This window comes from Gossypium hirsutum, chromosome D07 (genome assembly GCF_007990345.1).
Source record: "Gossypium hirsutum isolate 1008001.06 chromosome D07, Gossypium_hirsutum_v2.1, whole genome shotgun sequence".
NCBI classification, from domain to species: Eukaryota; Viridiplantae; Streptophyta; class Magnoliopsida; order Malvales; family Malvaceae; genus Gossypium; species Gossypium hirsutum.
In genome coordinates, this window is record NC_053443.1 from 56,118,502 (window position 1) to 56,133,715 (window position 15,214).

The 15,214-nt window shown below is 35.2% G+C and overlaps 1 protein-coding gene across 1 annotated transcript; it reads left to right on the forward strand.

The window, feature by feature from the left end:
• The first annotated feature begins 7,202 nt into the window (after window positions 1-7,202).
• Window positions 7,203-7,948, forward strand: LOC107943372 (ethylene-responsive transcription factor ERF098). The gene has a single exon (XM_016877118.2). The coding sequence runs from the start codon at window positions 7,331-7,333 to the stop codon at window positions 7,784-7,786; it is 456 nt and encodes a 151-aa protein (XP_016732607.1). The 5' UTR covers window positions 7,203-7,330; the 3' UTR covers window positions 7,787-7,948.
• The last annotated feature ends 7,266 nt before the right edge of the window (window positions 7,949-15,214 follow it).

Sequence of the window (15,214 nt, forward strand, 5' to 3'; positions counted from 1 at the left end):
GCTAGTTTGAATCTCACACGGCCAATATCCTCCCACACTGTCGTGTCTCCCCTGTAGCTTAATTTTCCAAACTCCACACAACCACAATCTGTTACACGGCCTGGCCACACGACCATGTAACTCTTCCACACGACTTCAACCACTCTCACACGGCCTGGTCACATGGCTGCATATATAATCCCTGTTTTCATATTTTATAATTTTATCCAGAATTTTATAATTTGTTCAGTTTAGTCTCTGGATAGCCCCCGAATTGTTTTTAGAGATTTATTTCTTTCAATTGAATCTATGAGAATATGAATATTGAAATGCACACATGTTTTAATTAACCAAACTATTATTGTACATGTAATGTGAATAACATATGCCCATTGCATTTGTACTACTGATTGTATGTTCAACATGCATTATGTTACCGTTAAAGCAAACACATGATAAGTATGTCTTTTGCTACTGAATTTATCGGTTATACACATATTATTTGCTACTGTATAGAACCATTATAAGCATAATGGTTGCTACCGTATTATTTTGTTAAAAGCATATTAAATGTCACCGTATTAACCTGTTTTGAACATGCCTTATTGCATTACATGGGGTGAGATGATATGTACAGAGGAAGTAGTTTATTTACAAATTTTGTTATGCACCCATAGCCATCGACAATTTTTTCTTATTAATTGTAAATGTGTTATGCATCCACAACCCATTGACAACTATTACCTGCAAACATGTGCATCCATAGCCAGTGACAAATTTTATCTGCATTATTTTGCTGTGTAACCACAACCATTGGCAGATTTCATCTGCAGTGTTTTTGTTGTGTAACCATAGGAAGATTCCGTCGATGGTGTTTTCGTTGTGTGTCCATAGCCATTGGTTGTTTATCTGCAAACCATTAGTGGTTAAAACCATAACCCGATGTGTAGGTGGTTGGAGCTTAGGGGAACTCCCATTGTGGTGTGTAGCGGTGGGGTAAGACAAGTTTTGTTAAATCAAAACTGTACTACATTCATAAAGCATGTGAATACAATTATGGGATTTCTGATGTTGTTACATATATATATTCTATTGAGTGATCTAAAATATCGATAATCTGAAATTGCTATTGTGAGTTATTCTGTGTGTCTTGTTTCTGTATGCTTAATCATTTGCATTGATTTTCTTGTGATGGAACTCACACTGAACTTCATAGCTCACTCCCTTTTTTATTTCTTTCGCTACAGATAACCCACCAAGTTAGGATGCAAACACAACATCTGAAGGGTCTTGGCTCGAGTTTTTATCTATTAAAATATTTTAGGCTTTTTATTTGCTATTTCTATTATTCAAAGACTGTATTATTTTATTTTGAATTGTGACACATAAGATTTGAGTTTTTTTTAATCGCTTCCATGACATTTATTTTAATTTTAGGATATCAAATTATGAATATTAATTAATTTATGCATGAACCTTGAGTTTTATTAAAAACTAAATTGAATATCACTTTCCGCTGCTAGGTTACAATTGAATTTGGGGTAATAAATAAATTAGGAATTAGTTAAGTTTCAAAGGAAATCACCATTATACGAAAACGTATAACTTAATCCTTTTTTTATTAATTGATGAGTTTTTTTTTGAAAATTCAATTTTTTTTATTTTAAATTAAACAAATGTTTTAATATGATTATTTTATAAACTCCGATAGTTTACTAGATCATTGGTGATTAAGGTAATCTTCCGGATTCAAATCTAACGTCTAAGCCAGATTGAGGAAGTTAAAAAAACATTTAAACTTCTATTTCATAGCTAGTTTTGACTTATGTATATATGGGCCTATATTTTGGGAGCATAAAACAAGGGTGTTACTTGCTTTACCCCTACTTGATTGTATCTATCTATTTATATATATTGCATAAAAAACTTGAAATTTTATTAATAAAATAACATTAGCAATAACAAGGTCGTGGATCTCAATAGGATACTACATATTTGTTTAGTAAAACCAAAACTAACCAAAAATAAAATTATTTGGAATGGGTTAATTCATAAATTCGGTTTGTGTAATTGTTAAAACTTCAATTTGGTTAAGTAATTAATAAAAATTTGCTCTATTTTTTTTGGTTTATATGTTGAAAAGCTCTTAAAAAATACAAAAAAAATTAATCAAGTTTTTTTTTATTAAATTTGCGTTCAATTAAAGTCTTGTCCTTAATAAAAAAAATTAATTAAGCCCATCTGTTATTGATTTTTGTCTTTGACCATATTGATCGTTAAAAAGAATTGATGGATCAATCGAATGGTAACATGTGACAATTTATGGTTTAATCTAATATTTTCTCATAAAAATAATTAAAAAATATTTAAAAATATAAAATAAAAAATTAAAAATATTTTAAAATTAATATAAACTTATAACAATCATAAAAAATAATAAAAACTTATAACAATCATAAAAAATAATAAAAACTTATTAATATTATAAAAAATCTAAAAAATTTTAATAAATTATAATTTTTTTATAAAATTAATGAAAATATTTAAAATATTATAAAAACGTATACAAATTCTTAAAAACTTATAAAAATCATAAAAAATTATTAAGAACATTAAAATTGATACAAACTTATAAAAATTATTTAAAAAATCATAAAAACTTGATTTAGACTGAATTAGTTGGCTGGACCGATTATACCGAAATCAACAAGGATACCAATCTAGAGAAAGCCATTAGATTGGTCGACTTGGGAGCCAGGAAATTGAATTGATTTTTAATGCTTTATTTAATTAAACTGGACGAATTGACAAACTGGTGGCTTGATCGGCTTGATCATTGATCTAACTATATAAAAAAAAAACTTAGTTTTGAATTGTTTTTAGTAATTTTATAAAATTTCACTATCCAACTATTAGTGTATGTCAATATGAAATATTTTGACCAAGATTTTCAGAATTAGACCGATGTCAAATTAGTTAGGCTACCGGTTTGCCAATTTGACCAGTCAATCAAATTTAATTAAAGAATATATTAAAAAAATTGGTTCAACTGCTCGACTCCTAGGTTAACCAATCTAATGTCTTTCTTTGGACTGATACCCTTGTCGATTTCTATCTAACTAGTCCAACCAATTGATTCGATATAGTTCATGTTTTTATGATTTTTTTAATAATTTTATATCATTTTTATTTATTTTTATATTTTTCAATATTTTTTTATGATTTTTATATGTTTTTAAGAAATTTTATAGGTTTTTTTTATAAAATTGTAAATATGTTTTTATTAATGTTACAAATTGTTTATAATTGTTTATTATTTTTATAATATTATAAGTTTTTATTAATTTTTATAATTTTATATAATCTTAATATTCTTTAATATTTAATGATTTTTATGATTTTTTATGATTTTTTAATATTTTTATGGGAAAATATTAGATTAAATAAGAACTTGCCGCATGTCACCATTCGATTGGTCCGTCAATTTTTTTAACAATCAACGTTGTCAATGATGAAAACCGTTAACGGAAGTGCTTAATTGATTTTTTTATCAATGGCAAGGGCTTAATTGAATGTGAATTTAATACAAGAGCTTAATTGATTTTTTTCGCATGTTGTTAAAGGACTTTTTTTTTTACATGTAAGATTTTTTTTTTTAAGAAATGGTTGTAAGCTTCTGGTTGGATTGTTTGGGGGAGTTTTCTCATCTGGGGTCTCAACTTAAGGCTGTTTAATGGAGGAAGTTGGCTGTTGATCTTGGCTGTGGGTAGGTACTGAAGGCATACCACAAACTTTCAAAATGAAATTGTGGGGATCTAGCTTGGATGTTCACCTTCTTTTGTCCATCTAAGCTCAAATATGAGATGTTATATTAGGGTGAGGTGTTTTTTTCTTGTCATTTGGATTTAGTTCTGTAACTTGACTTTTGGTGTGATTATGTTTAGGTCTTCCTTTATTTTTATTTGGGTTTGGGTCTACATTACAGCTTGTTGGAGAACTTTGATTATTTCGATGGTCCTTTTCAAGTGACATAAGGAACCAATTGGCATAACCATGGTGATAACACGTGTTGACGCCATCAAATTACCTCACCTGCTTACACCAAAGCATGACCATCTCTATCATACGAATCATAATCTTAGGTAAGCCATTGTTAGACTAATTGAGAAATTACTCTTCCCCAGCACAAGATCCAACATATATATATATATGAAAACCATAACGAGGAATCATAATGCTTGTGAAGATGACGATGGATTAAGCAAACGTAATGGACCCACCTCATCGCTAACATCACTCTTGCTTACGCCAACAGAAAATTAATGTCCATGCAAATGATCTGTTTACATCTAGCTCCAACAGATGATTGCAGGTAGGCTTTACATGGATGGGGAGCTTTTTACGCCCTAAAAGTATTATAGAAACCCTATACTTAAACTAAAAGGTAAATTTGCTTTTCTTATTAAAGATTTAATCTATTTTTACTGTTAAAAAACTAACGATTCTGACCTACAAGCCACCACCAAGTTGCTAAATTCCTGGTTTGCTTTTTTAATGCTCAGCGGCCAACCTGCATTGAACTTGGAACATATGGAATAGCCCACATGGTAAAGAAGATTACATTTACAAATTTCTAAGTGCATGCATATTACTGATAACAGTCCCTTTTCTCATAGATTGATTATCAGCCTACCAATTATTATAATCCATTTATATTTCCACTATACCCTATTTTCAATATAAGAACATTTCCCCATTCAACCATGGATAAAATAATAAAAAGATTCATGCAAGGGGTTGCCTAAACTATAGAACTACTTCTCTTTGGGTGATCATTATTGCTAATGGGTCAACTCTATTATATAATACTCTAATAATACAAAGCACAATGATTAAATAATTTTAAGAGCAAAATAGAATAAAAAAAAGGAAGGACCACCATTATTATGTCAACAGTACATCCAAATATTGTATGGGAGGGAGTTAGGGTATCGGATTCCTTTAATATTATACTATAAATATAGAGATTTAACCTTAAATTTCATGTCAGCTGTTAAATTGAAATTTACATAAATTGAATCAGTGACGTTTTTAGTTGGATTTCAGCAATTAACATCAGCATCTCCATTTAATTTAATGACAACAAAGCTTTTAGCACCTCAGCTATATTATCTTTACATTTCGATTTTGATTGCTATATTGGTCTATAATTATGAGGATTTCAAATCAAACACTAATCAATCAACCGATTAAACAAATAATTGTGGTTCTTTCAAAATCCTACTACCTTCATCAAGTGACATAAGGAATCACTTGGCATAACCATGGTGATAAAACGTGTTGACGCCATCAAATTACCTCAGCCACTTACACGAAAGCATGACCATGTATATCAAACGAATCATATACTTAGGTAAGCCATAGAATTGTCACCCCGGAAAATCAGATTTCAGATGCTGTTTTAATTGAGAAATTAGTCTTCCCGAGGACTAGATCCAACCTCGTTAGATGCTACACCTATATTACATATAGGTGTGTGTGTGTTTTCTTTAATCTTATTATTATTGTTTTCTCGATTTAATTAATGAAAAGTGAAAACCATAACTAAGAATAAAGATGATGTTATGAAGATGACGATGGATTAAGCTAACGTAATGGACTGACCTCATGACTTACATCACTGATGCTTATGCAAATAGAAATTATCCCACCAATAAAATTACAAATTTACTTTTAAAAAAAGTTGTTGCTTTTAAATCTATCAAGGATTTTGATGTAAGGAGAGGCTGATGTTGTAAAATCCAAGATGATTTCATAGATGATATGTTCTACTTTATCATCAAATTTGTTCAAAAGTCGAGTTATTCGTTCAAGCTTAAAAACTTATTCGAAATTTGAAAATTTTAAGTAAAATATTATGTTCAAAAAATGAGTTTAAGTAAAAAATTTATATCTATTTTAAATACGAGTTGTGCTTAGACTCAAATACTCAAAACTCGAACTCGGTCAGTTCTAGCCCATTTTCTAAGTTTGTAATAATATATTACACGGATAAAACTTAAAATTGTACATGAACTTTAATTTTGATTCAATTATATATAATTAAAAAATATAATTATTTATGTATGCAACATATAATAAAATTGTGTTACATTGGTAATAGTGTCAGTGATTTATGAAAATTAAATCAAATCAAAATTTCATATATAAAATTGTACAAAATCAAAGTTTTATGTATAACATTGCACATTATATCAAAGTTCATGTGTAGTTTTGATATTTATCCCTATATTATATTATATTATTTTTATATACTATATAATTTATAACACATAATCTAAATTTATAGTAATATATAATACTATAATGTAAACATTAAAAAATGTTTAAATTCCCTACCTATAAATTTTTTTACAATGCATAAAGTATATTAATATGATGCTTAAGCCAAACCTAGCTTGACACATATGGACACATCTACTCATCACCCACTTTACTATATGTATAATCTTGAGAATTATGACCACCTTCATGGGAGTTATATACATTTATCATTGTTCTACCTTGTTAACGTAATAGATTTTTTAATACATTTTTCATATTTTTACCTTTTTAATAATTATATATATAAGGGTGGTAATTTAATAAAGCGACGTGCAATGAAATAGGTAAATAATTATCATAATTGCTTCATGTCCACCATCAAACCGCAATCCCAAGAGAGTATGTAGGAGTCGTTCCTCCCTCTCTCCCAACACCCAAAGTGATAAAATTTCATTTTAAACTTTCTGAAATTATAAGTTAATGCAATGATAAAATTGCATTTTGACCTCCCAAGATAATACGATTTGAATTTAATTGCTTTAAAAATGAATACAACAATAAAGTTATACATCGACCCTATCTAAAAATCTTCATCTCGCATTTACCTGTAAACAAAAATTACTCCATTCGGCACGAACCGATTAAAAATCTATCGAACCATTCGAGTTCTTTATTTATCAAATTAATTAAATGAAATAATTACCGTCTCACATCAACACCAACTTACCTGTTGGAATCAAACTGAAAAATAAAATAAGGAATTGATAAAGGAACATAAAGAGTTTTTCTTCTTTTACTTTTTGGTGGAAAGGAACAATAAGAATAAACAATTGCAGACAGGATGTTTAAAATATACACAAAAAGTAAATTCACCTTTTCCCTTGGTGTGATTCGTTCATATTCGTTGCACCAAAATCTATGTGATTGAAAGGTCAAGTTCTTGGCATTGGTTAATTGGATAGGTTTAAGCGGATCTTCCATTTTGTTATAATATGAGCCAATTATGAGCGTTTGCCACCTACTATAAATGCCAAAGTGTAAGTCACGGTTGTTATTCAAGGTGGCCATGGAAGGTGACAAGAATAAGAAAGCGGGAGAGGGAGATTCCAGCATCCGTTACAGAGGTGTTAGAAGGCGACCATGGGGGAAATTCGCAGCGGAGATTCGGGACTCGACGAGGCTAGGAGGACCTCGGTTGTGGCTGGGAACCTTTGATACAGCGGAAGACGCCGCTCGAGCTTATGATCGAGCAGCTTTTGCAATGAGGGGTGCCTCCGCTATTCTAAACTTCCCAGATGAACGTATGGCTTCACCCACCACCAATCCTCCACCTTCTTCATCAATGGCTTCTTCTTCTTCTTCAGCCATAGAAAATGCAGAAAGGAAGAGAGAGCATGACACACAAGTTTTGGAGTTGGAGTACTTGGATGACGAATTGTTAGAGCAACTCCTTGATTTTGATAATAAAGACACTAAAGACTGAAACACGTGGTTTCTTCTTTCTCTAACTCTGATTGGCTTCAGCAATAAAGCAGGGGGTGTTGTTATCCCTGGGAAATAACATGGTTTCTTTGTCAGCAAAGCAAAAATCATCTGTATAACCTCTTTGCATTTAGTTATTGTAAAAAAGTAGTGTAACATAACAGGGGGCCTATATGGAGACCCCCGTATTGCAGTTTTGGTTGATTTGGATTTTGCAGTTTATCTACTTTATTATACTTGGTTTTTTTACATAAAGCTAAATTTTTATTTAATTCACTGAATTATTCAAAAAATTTTATTTAAGTAACCGAATTGTTAATTTCTTTTATTATAAAAAATTCTATCTGAGAGTTACAAGTAACGATTGGTACAATGGATTAGTACCCATTAATAAGTAGAATAATATATTTTCAATTCAAGTCGATCTGACCGTCAATGTCGAAGATGGAAATAAAAAGTTGTTTGAATTTTAATTCACATATTTATTAAGTTTAAAGCTATTTTATGAAAAAAATTAAATTATAGAAAAGAAAGAAAAATAGAACTTTCAATTGGTGCAAATATTACGGACAGATAAACCGGAGCATGCGATTTTGACCATGACAGCCGCCACCCGTTTCTCTAAGTAGTTCACAATTAATAAAAGAACAATCAAAACAATTAGACTATTTTCAACATCCAATTAATAAAAAATGACATTTAATCAGCGAATTTGTGGTAGGAGCAACGCAAAGCTGAGCGTAAGCTGGGGTTGATGTTGCAGCCTGTTAGAGTTATTATGGTCAAAGTTGTTACTAAAGTCACTTAGCAGTTAAGTGGTTACTAAGTTGGTTAGCAGTTAAGAAGTTAGCTACTGCATCAGTTAGCTTTAGCTATCACGTTTGTATAAATACATGCAAGTCTGCATGCATCATATGTAAGTCTTTCTTTGTATTTTTTCTCTCGTTTTTTTTTCCGCTGTGCAGTTTTCTATAAGTCAGTATGGCTTCCAATGCTGACGGAGCTCTTGACAGTCGATTCTTCTCTACAAAGAGAATCAGTGTTCTTCTTGATGATAATACTTATCTGCTATGGCGCCAGCAAGTTCTTTTGGCTGTTAAAGCGCATAAACTACAACGTTTCTTGGATTCTCAAGAAGATCCTCCTACTCAGTTGCTTGCCAACGCTAATGGTGAGTTGCATGAAAATCCAGAGTTTGCTATTTTTGAACAACAGGATAGTGCACTTGCGTCCTGGTTACTATTCTCGATTAGTCAAACAGTGCTTCCCCATCTTATTGGCATGGATACTAGTGCCAAGATTTGGAATGCAGTTATTACTCTATTTGGTGGTAAAACGACTTCTAAACTGATGGCCTATCGAAGAGCTTTGCACTCTCAGCGCAAAGTTGAAATGAGCATGAAGGATTTTTGATGAAGATTAAAAGTTACTGTGACAACCTCGCAAGTTGTGGTGAAATCATTGGAGAACATGAGCATGTTACTGCGATACTCAATGGTCTTCCTCCAGAATATGAGTCTACTATCACCATTATCACGGCAAGCCAGGTACCCTACACTGTTCAGGGTGTAACCTCTATGCTTCTTGATACAGAAGCTCGTCAGCAGACAATAAGCAATGAAGTTATTAGTTCTGCAAGCTTGGTCTCGTCTGAGCCCTCTGACGGCTCTGACTTGTTACCTGCTTATCGATCGTCATCTGCAACTCGAGGACGTGGGCGAGGGTGCTCGTTCATGTTAGAGTATTCAATAAAAGTGATTTAAAGCACGTCTTAACAGCTGTTAAGTAGTTAAGCAGTTAGTCTGTTTTTGATGTCAGTTACAGCTCATGCTACACTGCTACGTGTTTGTATAAATACCTAGCCAATCTGCATGGCTAAGCATCAGATATATGAAAGAAATATTTTTCTTATTTCTTGTTGCTTTCTGTATAAGTCTAATATGGTATCAGTTGTAAGTTCTTTCCTGGCGTTTCTTTCTTGTTAACCGCTGTGCAGATTTTCTTGGTTGATATGGCTGCTAGCTCTTCTGATGGATTGCTTGACAGCAGGTTCTTCTCTACAAAGAAGATTAGCGTTCTTCTTGATGATGATACGTTTTTGTTATGGAAACAGCAGGTCCTCTTGGCGGTAAAAGCGCACAAGCTTCAGCGTTTTCTGGATATTCAACAAACTCTTCCTCCACAGTTTATTTCTGATGAAAGTGGCGGTCAACAGGAAAATCCAGAATTTGAACGTTTTGAGCAACAGGACAGTGCCCTTGCGTCGTGGTTATTGTCTTCCATTAGTCAGGCAGTTCTTCCGTATTTGATAGGTATGGACACCAGTGCCAAAATCTGGAATGCTGTAGTTACTTTGTTTGGCAGTAAAACCACCTCTAAACTGATGTTTTATCGTCGAAACTTGCATTCTCAACGAAAAGGAGATTTGAACATGAAAGAATTTTTGATGAAAATTAAAAGTTGTTGTGATAATCTTGCTAGTTGTGGTGAAGTCATTAGTGAGCGTGAGCATGTGACAGCAATTCTTAATGGTCTTCCTCCCGAATACGAATCTGTTATCTCTATTGTTACAGCTAGTCAAGTGCCCTACACAGTACAAGGAGTGGTGTCAATGCTTCTTGATGCTGAGACTCGACAACAGGTGGTTAGTAGTGATATCTCTGGCTCTGCGAATCTTGTGTCTCACCAACCTTCTGAAACTGTTGGTTCTAATGGTTCTATGCCTGCTTATCGACCAACAAATGCAACTCGAGGGCGTGGTCGAGGACGTTATTCCAACTCAAAAATTCAGTGTCAATTATGTGGAAAACCTGGTCATCTTGTTGATCGGTGTTATCATCGGTTTGATTCCACTTACAAGAGCAATAATTACAGGCCTCACCCACAAGTCAATATGTGCATGGCCGGTCCTTCTGTGACAACATGGCCTCCCTTCTCGCCAAGTGCACAATGGAGTACACAAGGTTTCACGCCAGTCCCTGGTGCAACACAGTCTCAAGCATATTTGGCAACTCCAGAAACAGTTGCTGATAACTCTTGGTATCCAGATTCTGGTGCAACCCATCATCTCACAAATTCGGTTACTTCTATTGGAGACGGTGGTGCATATAAAGGGCCAGGTAAGGTATTTGTAGGCAATGGTGCAGCTCTCCCTGTTATGTCTACTGGACAATCATCCTTACTTACTCGATCTAGACCACTGTTCATGAGGTCTTTGTTGCTAGTTCCTGGAATTACTAAGAATCTTTTGTCAGTATCCAAGTTTGCCAAAGATAATCAAGTAATGTTTGAGTTTTTCCCTACTCAGTGTCAGGTGCGTGATTTACAGACTAGAGAAGTTCTTCTTCGAGGCTCAGAGCATCAGGGGTTATATCGACTTCGTCTTAACAAGTCTACAGCAACTCCTGTATCCTCCACATCTGCTCAATGTTTTACAACTACTATGAAGCTTCCTCTTAGTATTTGGCACTCTAGACTAGGACATCCATGTCATGCTGTTCTTTCTAAGGCACTTGCAAGTTGTAATATACAGGCCACTGATATTAATAAAATGGTCAATTGTATTGCTTGCCATCTGGGTAAGGAGCGTAAACTTCCGTTTGTCAAGTCCAGCACGGTTTATACTGCTCCTCTACAATTGGTTGTTGCCGATGTTTGGGGGCCTGCTCCGGTTGTGTCTAATGGGTTTCGCTATTATGTTGCATTTACTGACGCTTACTCGCGCTATACATGGCTCTATTTTTTGAAGAACAAATCTGATGTTGCTGGTATTTTTCCACAGTTCCATCGCCAAGCTGAGAGAGTGTTGGGTGCCAAAATTAAAGTTCTGCAAACAGATGGAGGAGGGGAGTTTCAAGTGTTAAAAAATTATTTAGCTCAGCAAGGAATACTGCATCGCTTCACCTGTCCATACACGTCTGCTCAAAATGGACTTGTTGAACGCAAGCATCGTCAGGTGGTTGAAACAGGCTTGTCTATGTTAGCTCATGCCACCATGCCATTAAGTTTTTGGAATGAAGCCTTCTGTAGTACTGTGTTTCTGGTTAACCGATTACCATCTCAACCTCTAGGTAATATATCCCCATATGAGCAATTGTTTAAATCGAAACCTGATTATTCTTTTCTTCTAACTTTTGGCTGCTTGTGTTTTCCAAATCTTAGGCCGTTCACAAAAACAAAGCTGCAATTTCGGTCAACACCCTGTGTCTTTCTTGGTTACTCACCTGCTTACAAAGGCTACAAGTGTCGTGACTCCACTGGTAAAATATACATCACTCGTCATGTCATCTCTCAGCTTGGCGATGGAACTGTGGAAAAATACCAGCAACATCAGATTTGTTCTTCAAAAAATAGAGCCATGTATAGCGCGAGTAAGCGTCAGTAAATGCAACATAATAGCGAAACCCATTAGACACAACCGGAGCGGGCCCCCAAACATCGACAACAACCAATTGTAGAGGAGCAGTATAAACCGTGTTGGACTTGACAAACGGAAGTTTACGCTCCTTACCCAGATGGCAAGCAATACAATTGACCATTTTATTAATATCAGTGGCCTGTATATTACAACTTGCAAGTGCCTTAGAAAGAACAACATGACATGGATGTCCTAGTCTAGAGTGCCAAATACTAAGAGGAAGCTTCATAGTAGTTGTAAAACATTGAGCAGATGTGGAGGATACAGGAGTTGCTGTAGACTTGTTAAGACGAAGTCGATATAACCCCTGATGCTCTGAGCCTCGAAGAAGAACTTCTCTAGTCTGTAAATCACGCACCTGACACTGAGTAGGGAAAAACTCAAACATTACTTGATTATCTTTGGCAAACTTGGATACTGACAAAAGATTCTTAGTAATTCCAGAAACTAGCAACAAAGACCTCATGAACAGTGGTCTAGATCGAGTAAGTAAGGATGATTGTCCAGTAGACATAACAGGGAGAGCTGCACCATTTCCTACAAATACCTTACCTGGCCCTTTATATGCACCACCGTCTCCAATAGAAGTAACCGAATTTGTGAGATGATGGGTTGCACCAGAATCTGGATACCAAGAGTTATCAGCAACTGTTTCTGGAGTTGCCAAATATGCTTGAGACTGTGTTGCACCAGGGACTGGCGTGAAACCTTGTGTACTCCATTGTGCACTTGGCGAGAAGGGAGGCCATGTTGTCACAGAAGGACCGGCCATGCACATATTGACTTGTGGGGGAGGCCTGTAATTATTGCTCTTGTAAGTGGAATCAAACCGATGATAACACCGATCAACAAGATGACCAGGTTTTCCACATAATTGACACTGAATTTTTGAGTTGGAATAACGTCCTCGACCACGCCCCCGAGTTGCATTTGTTGGTCGATAAGCAGGCATAGAACCATTAGAACCAACAGTTTCAGAAGGTTGGTGAGACACAAGATTCGCAGAGCCAGAGATATCACTACTAACCACCTGTTGTCGAGTCTCAGCATCAAGAAGCATTGACACCACTCCTTGTACTGTGTAGGGCACTTGACTGGCTGTAACAATAGAGATAACAGATTCGTATTCGGGAGGAAGACCATTAAGAATTGCTGTCACATGCTCACGCTCACTAATGACTTCACCACAACTAGCAAGATTATCACAACAACTTTTAATTTTCATCAAAAATTCTTTCATGTTCAAATCTCCTTTTCGTTGAGAATGCAAGTTTCGACGATAAAACATCAGTTTAGAGGTGGTTTTACTGCCAAACAAAGTAACTACAGCATTCCAGATTTTGGCACTGGTGTCCATACCTATCAAATGCGGAAGAACTGCCTGACTAATGGAAGACAATAACCACGACGCAAGGGCACTGTCCTGTTGCTCAAAACGTTCAAATTCTGGATTTTCATGTTGACCGCCACTTTCATCAGAAATAAACTGTGGAGGAAGAGTTTGTTGAATATCCAGAAAACGCTGAAGCTTGTGCGCTTTTACTGCCAAGAGGACCTGCTGTTTCCATAACAAAAACGTATCATCATCAAGAAGAACGCTAATCTTCTTTGTAGAGAAGAACCTGCTGTCAAGCAATCCATTAGAAGAGCTAGCAGCCATATCAACCAAGAAAATCTGCACAGCGGTTAACAAGAAGAAACGCCAGGAAAGAACTTACAACTGATACCATATTAGACTTATACAGAAAGCAACAAGAAATAAGAAAAATATTTCTTTCATATATCTGATGCTTAGCCATGCAGATTGGCTAGGTATTTATACAAACACGTAGCAGTGTAGCATGAGCTGTAACTGACATCAAAAACAGACTAACTGCTTAACTACTTAACAGCTGTTAAGACGTGCTTTAAATCACTTTTATTGAATACTCTAACAGTTCAGCTCAAGGATTCAGTGTTAACTTTGTAGGAAAGCTGGTCATCTTGTTGACCGTTGCTACTCCCGCTTTGACTCTTCTTATAAAAGCAGCAACTACAGACCTCCCTCTCAAGCAAATGTGTGCATGGTTGGTTCTGGTTCTTCTGCACCTTGGTTTGCCTCGTCTCAGGAAAATCCTCAGTGGTGCCCTCCAGGTTGGTGTTTTCCTTCTCCACCTGTCTGGTCTAACCCAATTATTGGTAGTGCATCACCACAGGTCAGTATGCCACAACAAGTTAATATGCCCTCCTCTGAAGCTGCAAACCCTCAAGCATATGTAGCAACTCCTGAGATAGTAGCTGACAATGCATGGTATCCGGACTCTGGTGCCACGCATCATCTCACCAATTCTGCTACCGTGGTTGGTGACAGTGGGACATACAAAGGACCAGGTAAGGTATTTGTAGGCAATGGTTCATCATTACCTGTTTTATCCACTGGGCAGTCATCTTTACTCAGACGATCTCGACCGTTGTTTATGCGATCTTTACTGCTTGTCCTTGGGATTACTAAAAATCTATTGTCTGTGTCCAAATTTGCTAAAGATAATCAGGTAATGTTTGAGTTTTTCCCTACTCAGTGCAAGGTGCGTGATCTGAGGACCAGAGAAGTTCTTCAAGGGCCAGTGCATCATGGTTGTTTATATAGACTTCAGCTTAACAAGTTTCCTGCAACTAGTACTTATTCTCATAATGCTCAATATTTTACAACAAGCTCCAGGCTTCCTATTAGTGTTTGGCACACTAGATTAGGTCATCCATGTCGAGCTACACTCACAAAAGCTCTACTTCAATGTAATATACAATTTACAGACAGTAATAAATTTTCTGATTGTGTTGCCTGTCATCTGGGTAAAGAGCGTAAGCTTCCATTTCCAAAATCAAGCACTGAGTATGTCTCACCCCTGCAGTTAGTGGTAGCTGATGTTTGGGGTCCTGCTCCTGTTGTATCTAACGATTTTTGTTACTATGTCGCCTTCACCGATGCTTATTCACGCTACACATGGCTTTATTTTTTGAAGAATAAGTCTGATA

Coding starts and splice junctions, on each gene's coding strand:
- LOC107943372 (XM_016877118.2), top strand. CDS start 7,331: ATGCCAAAGTGTAAGTCACGGTTGTTATTCAAGGTGGCCATGGAAGGT.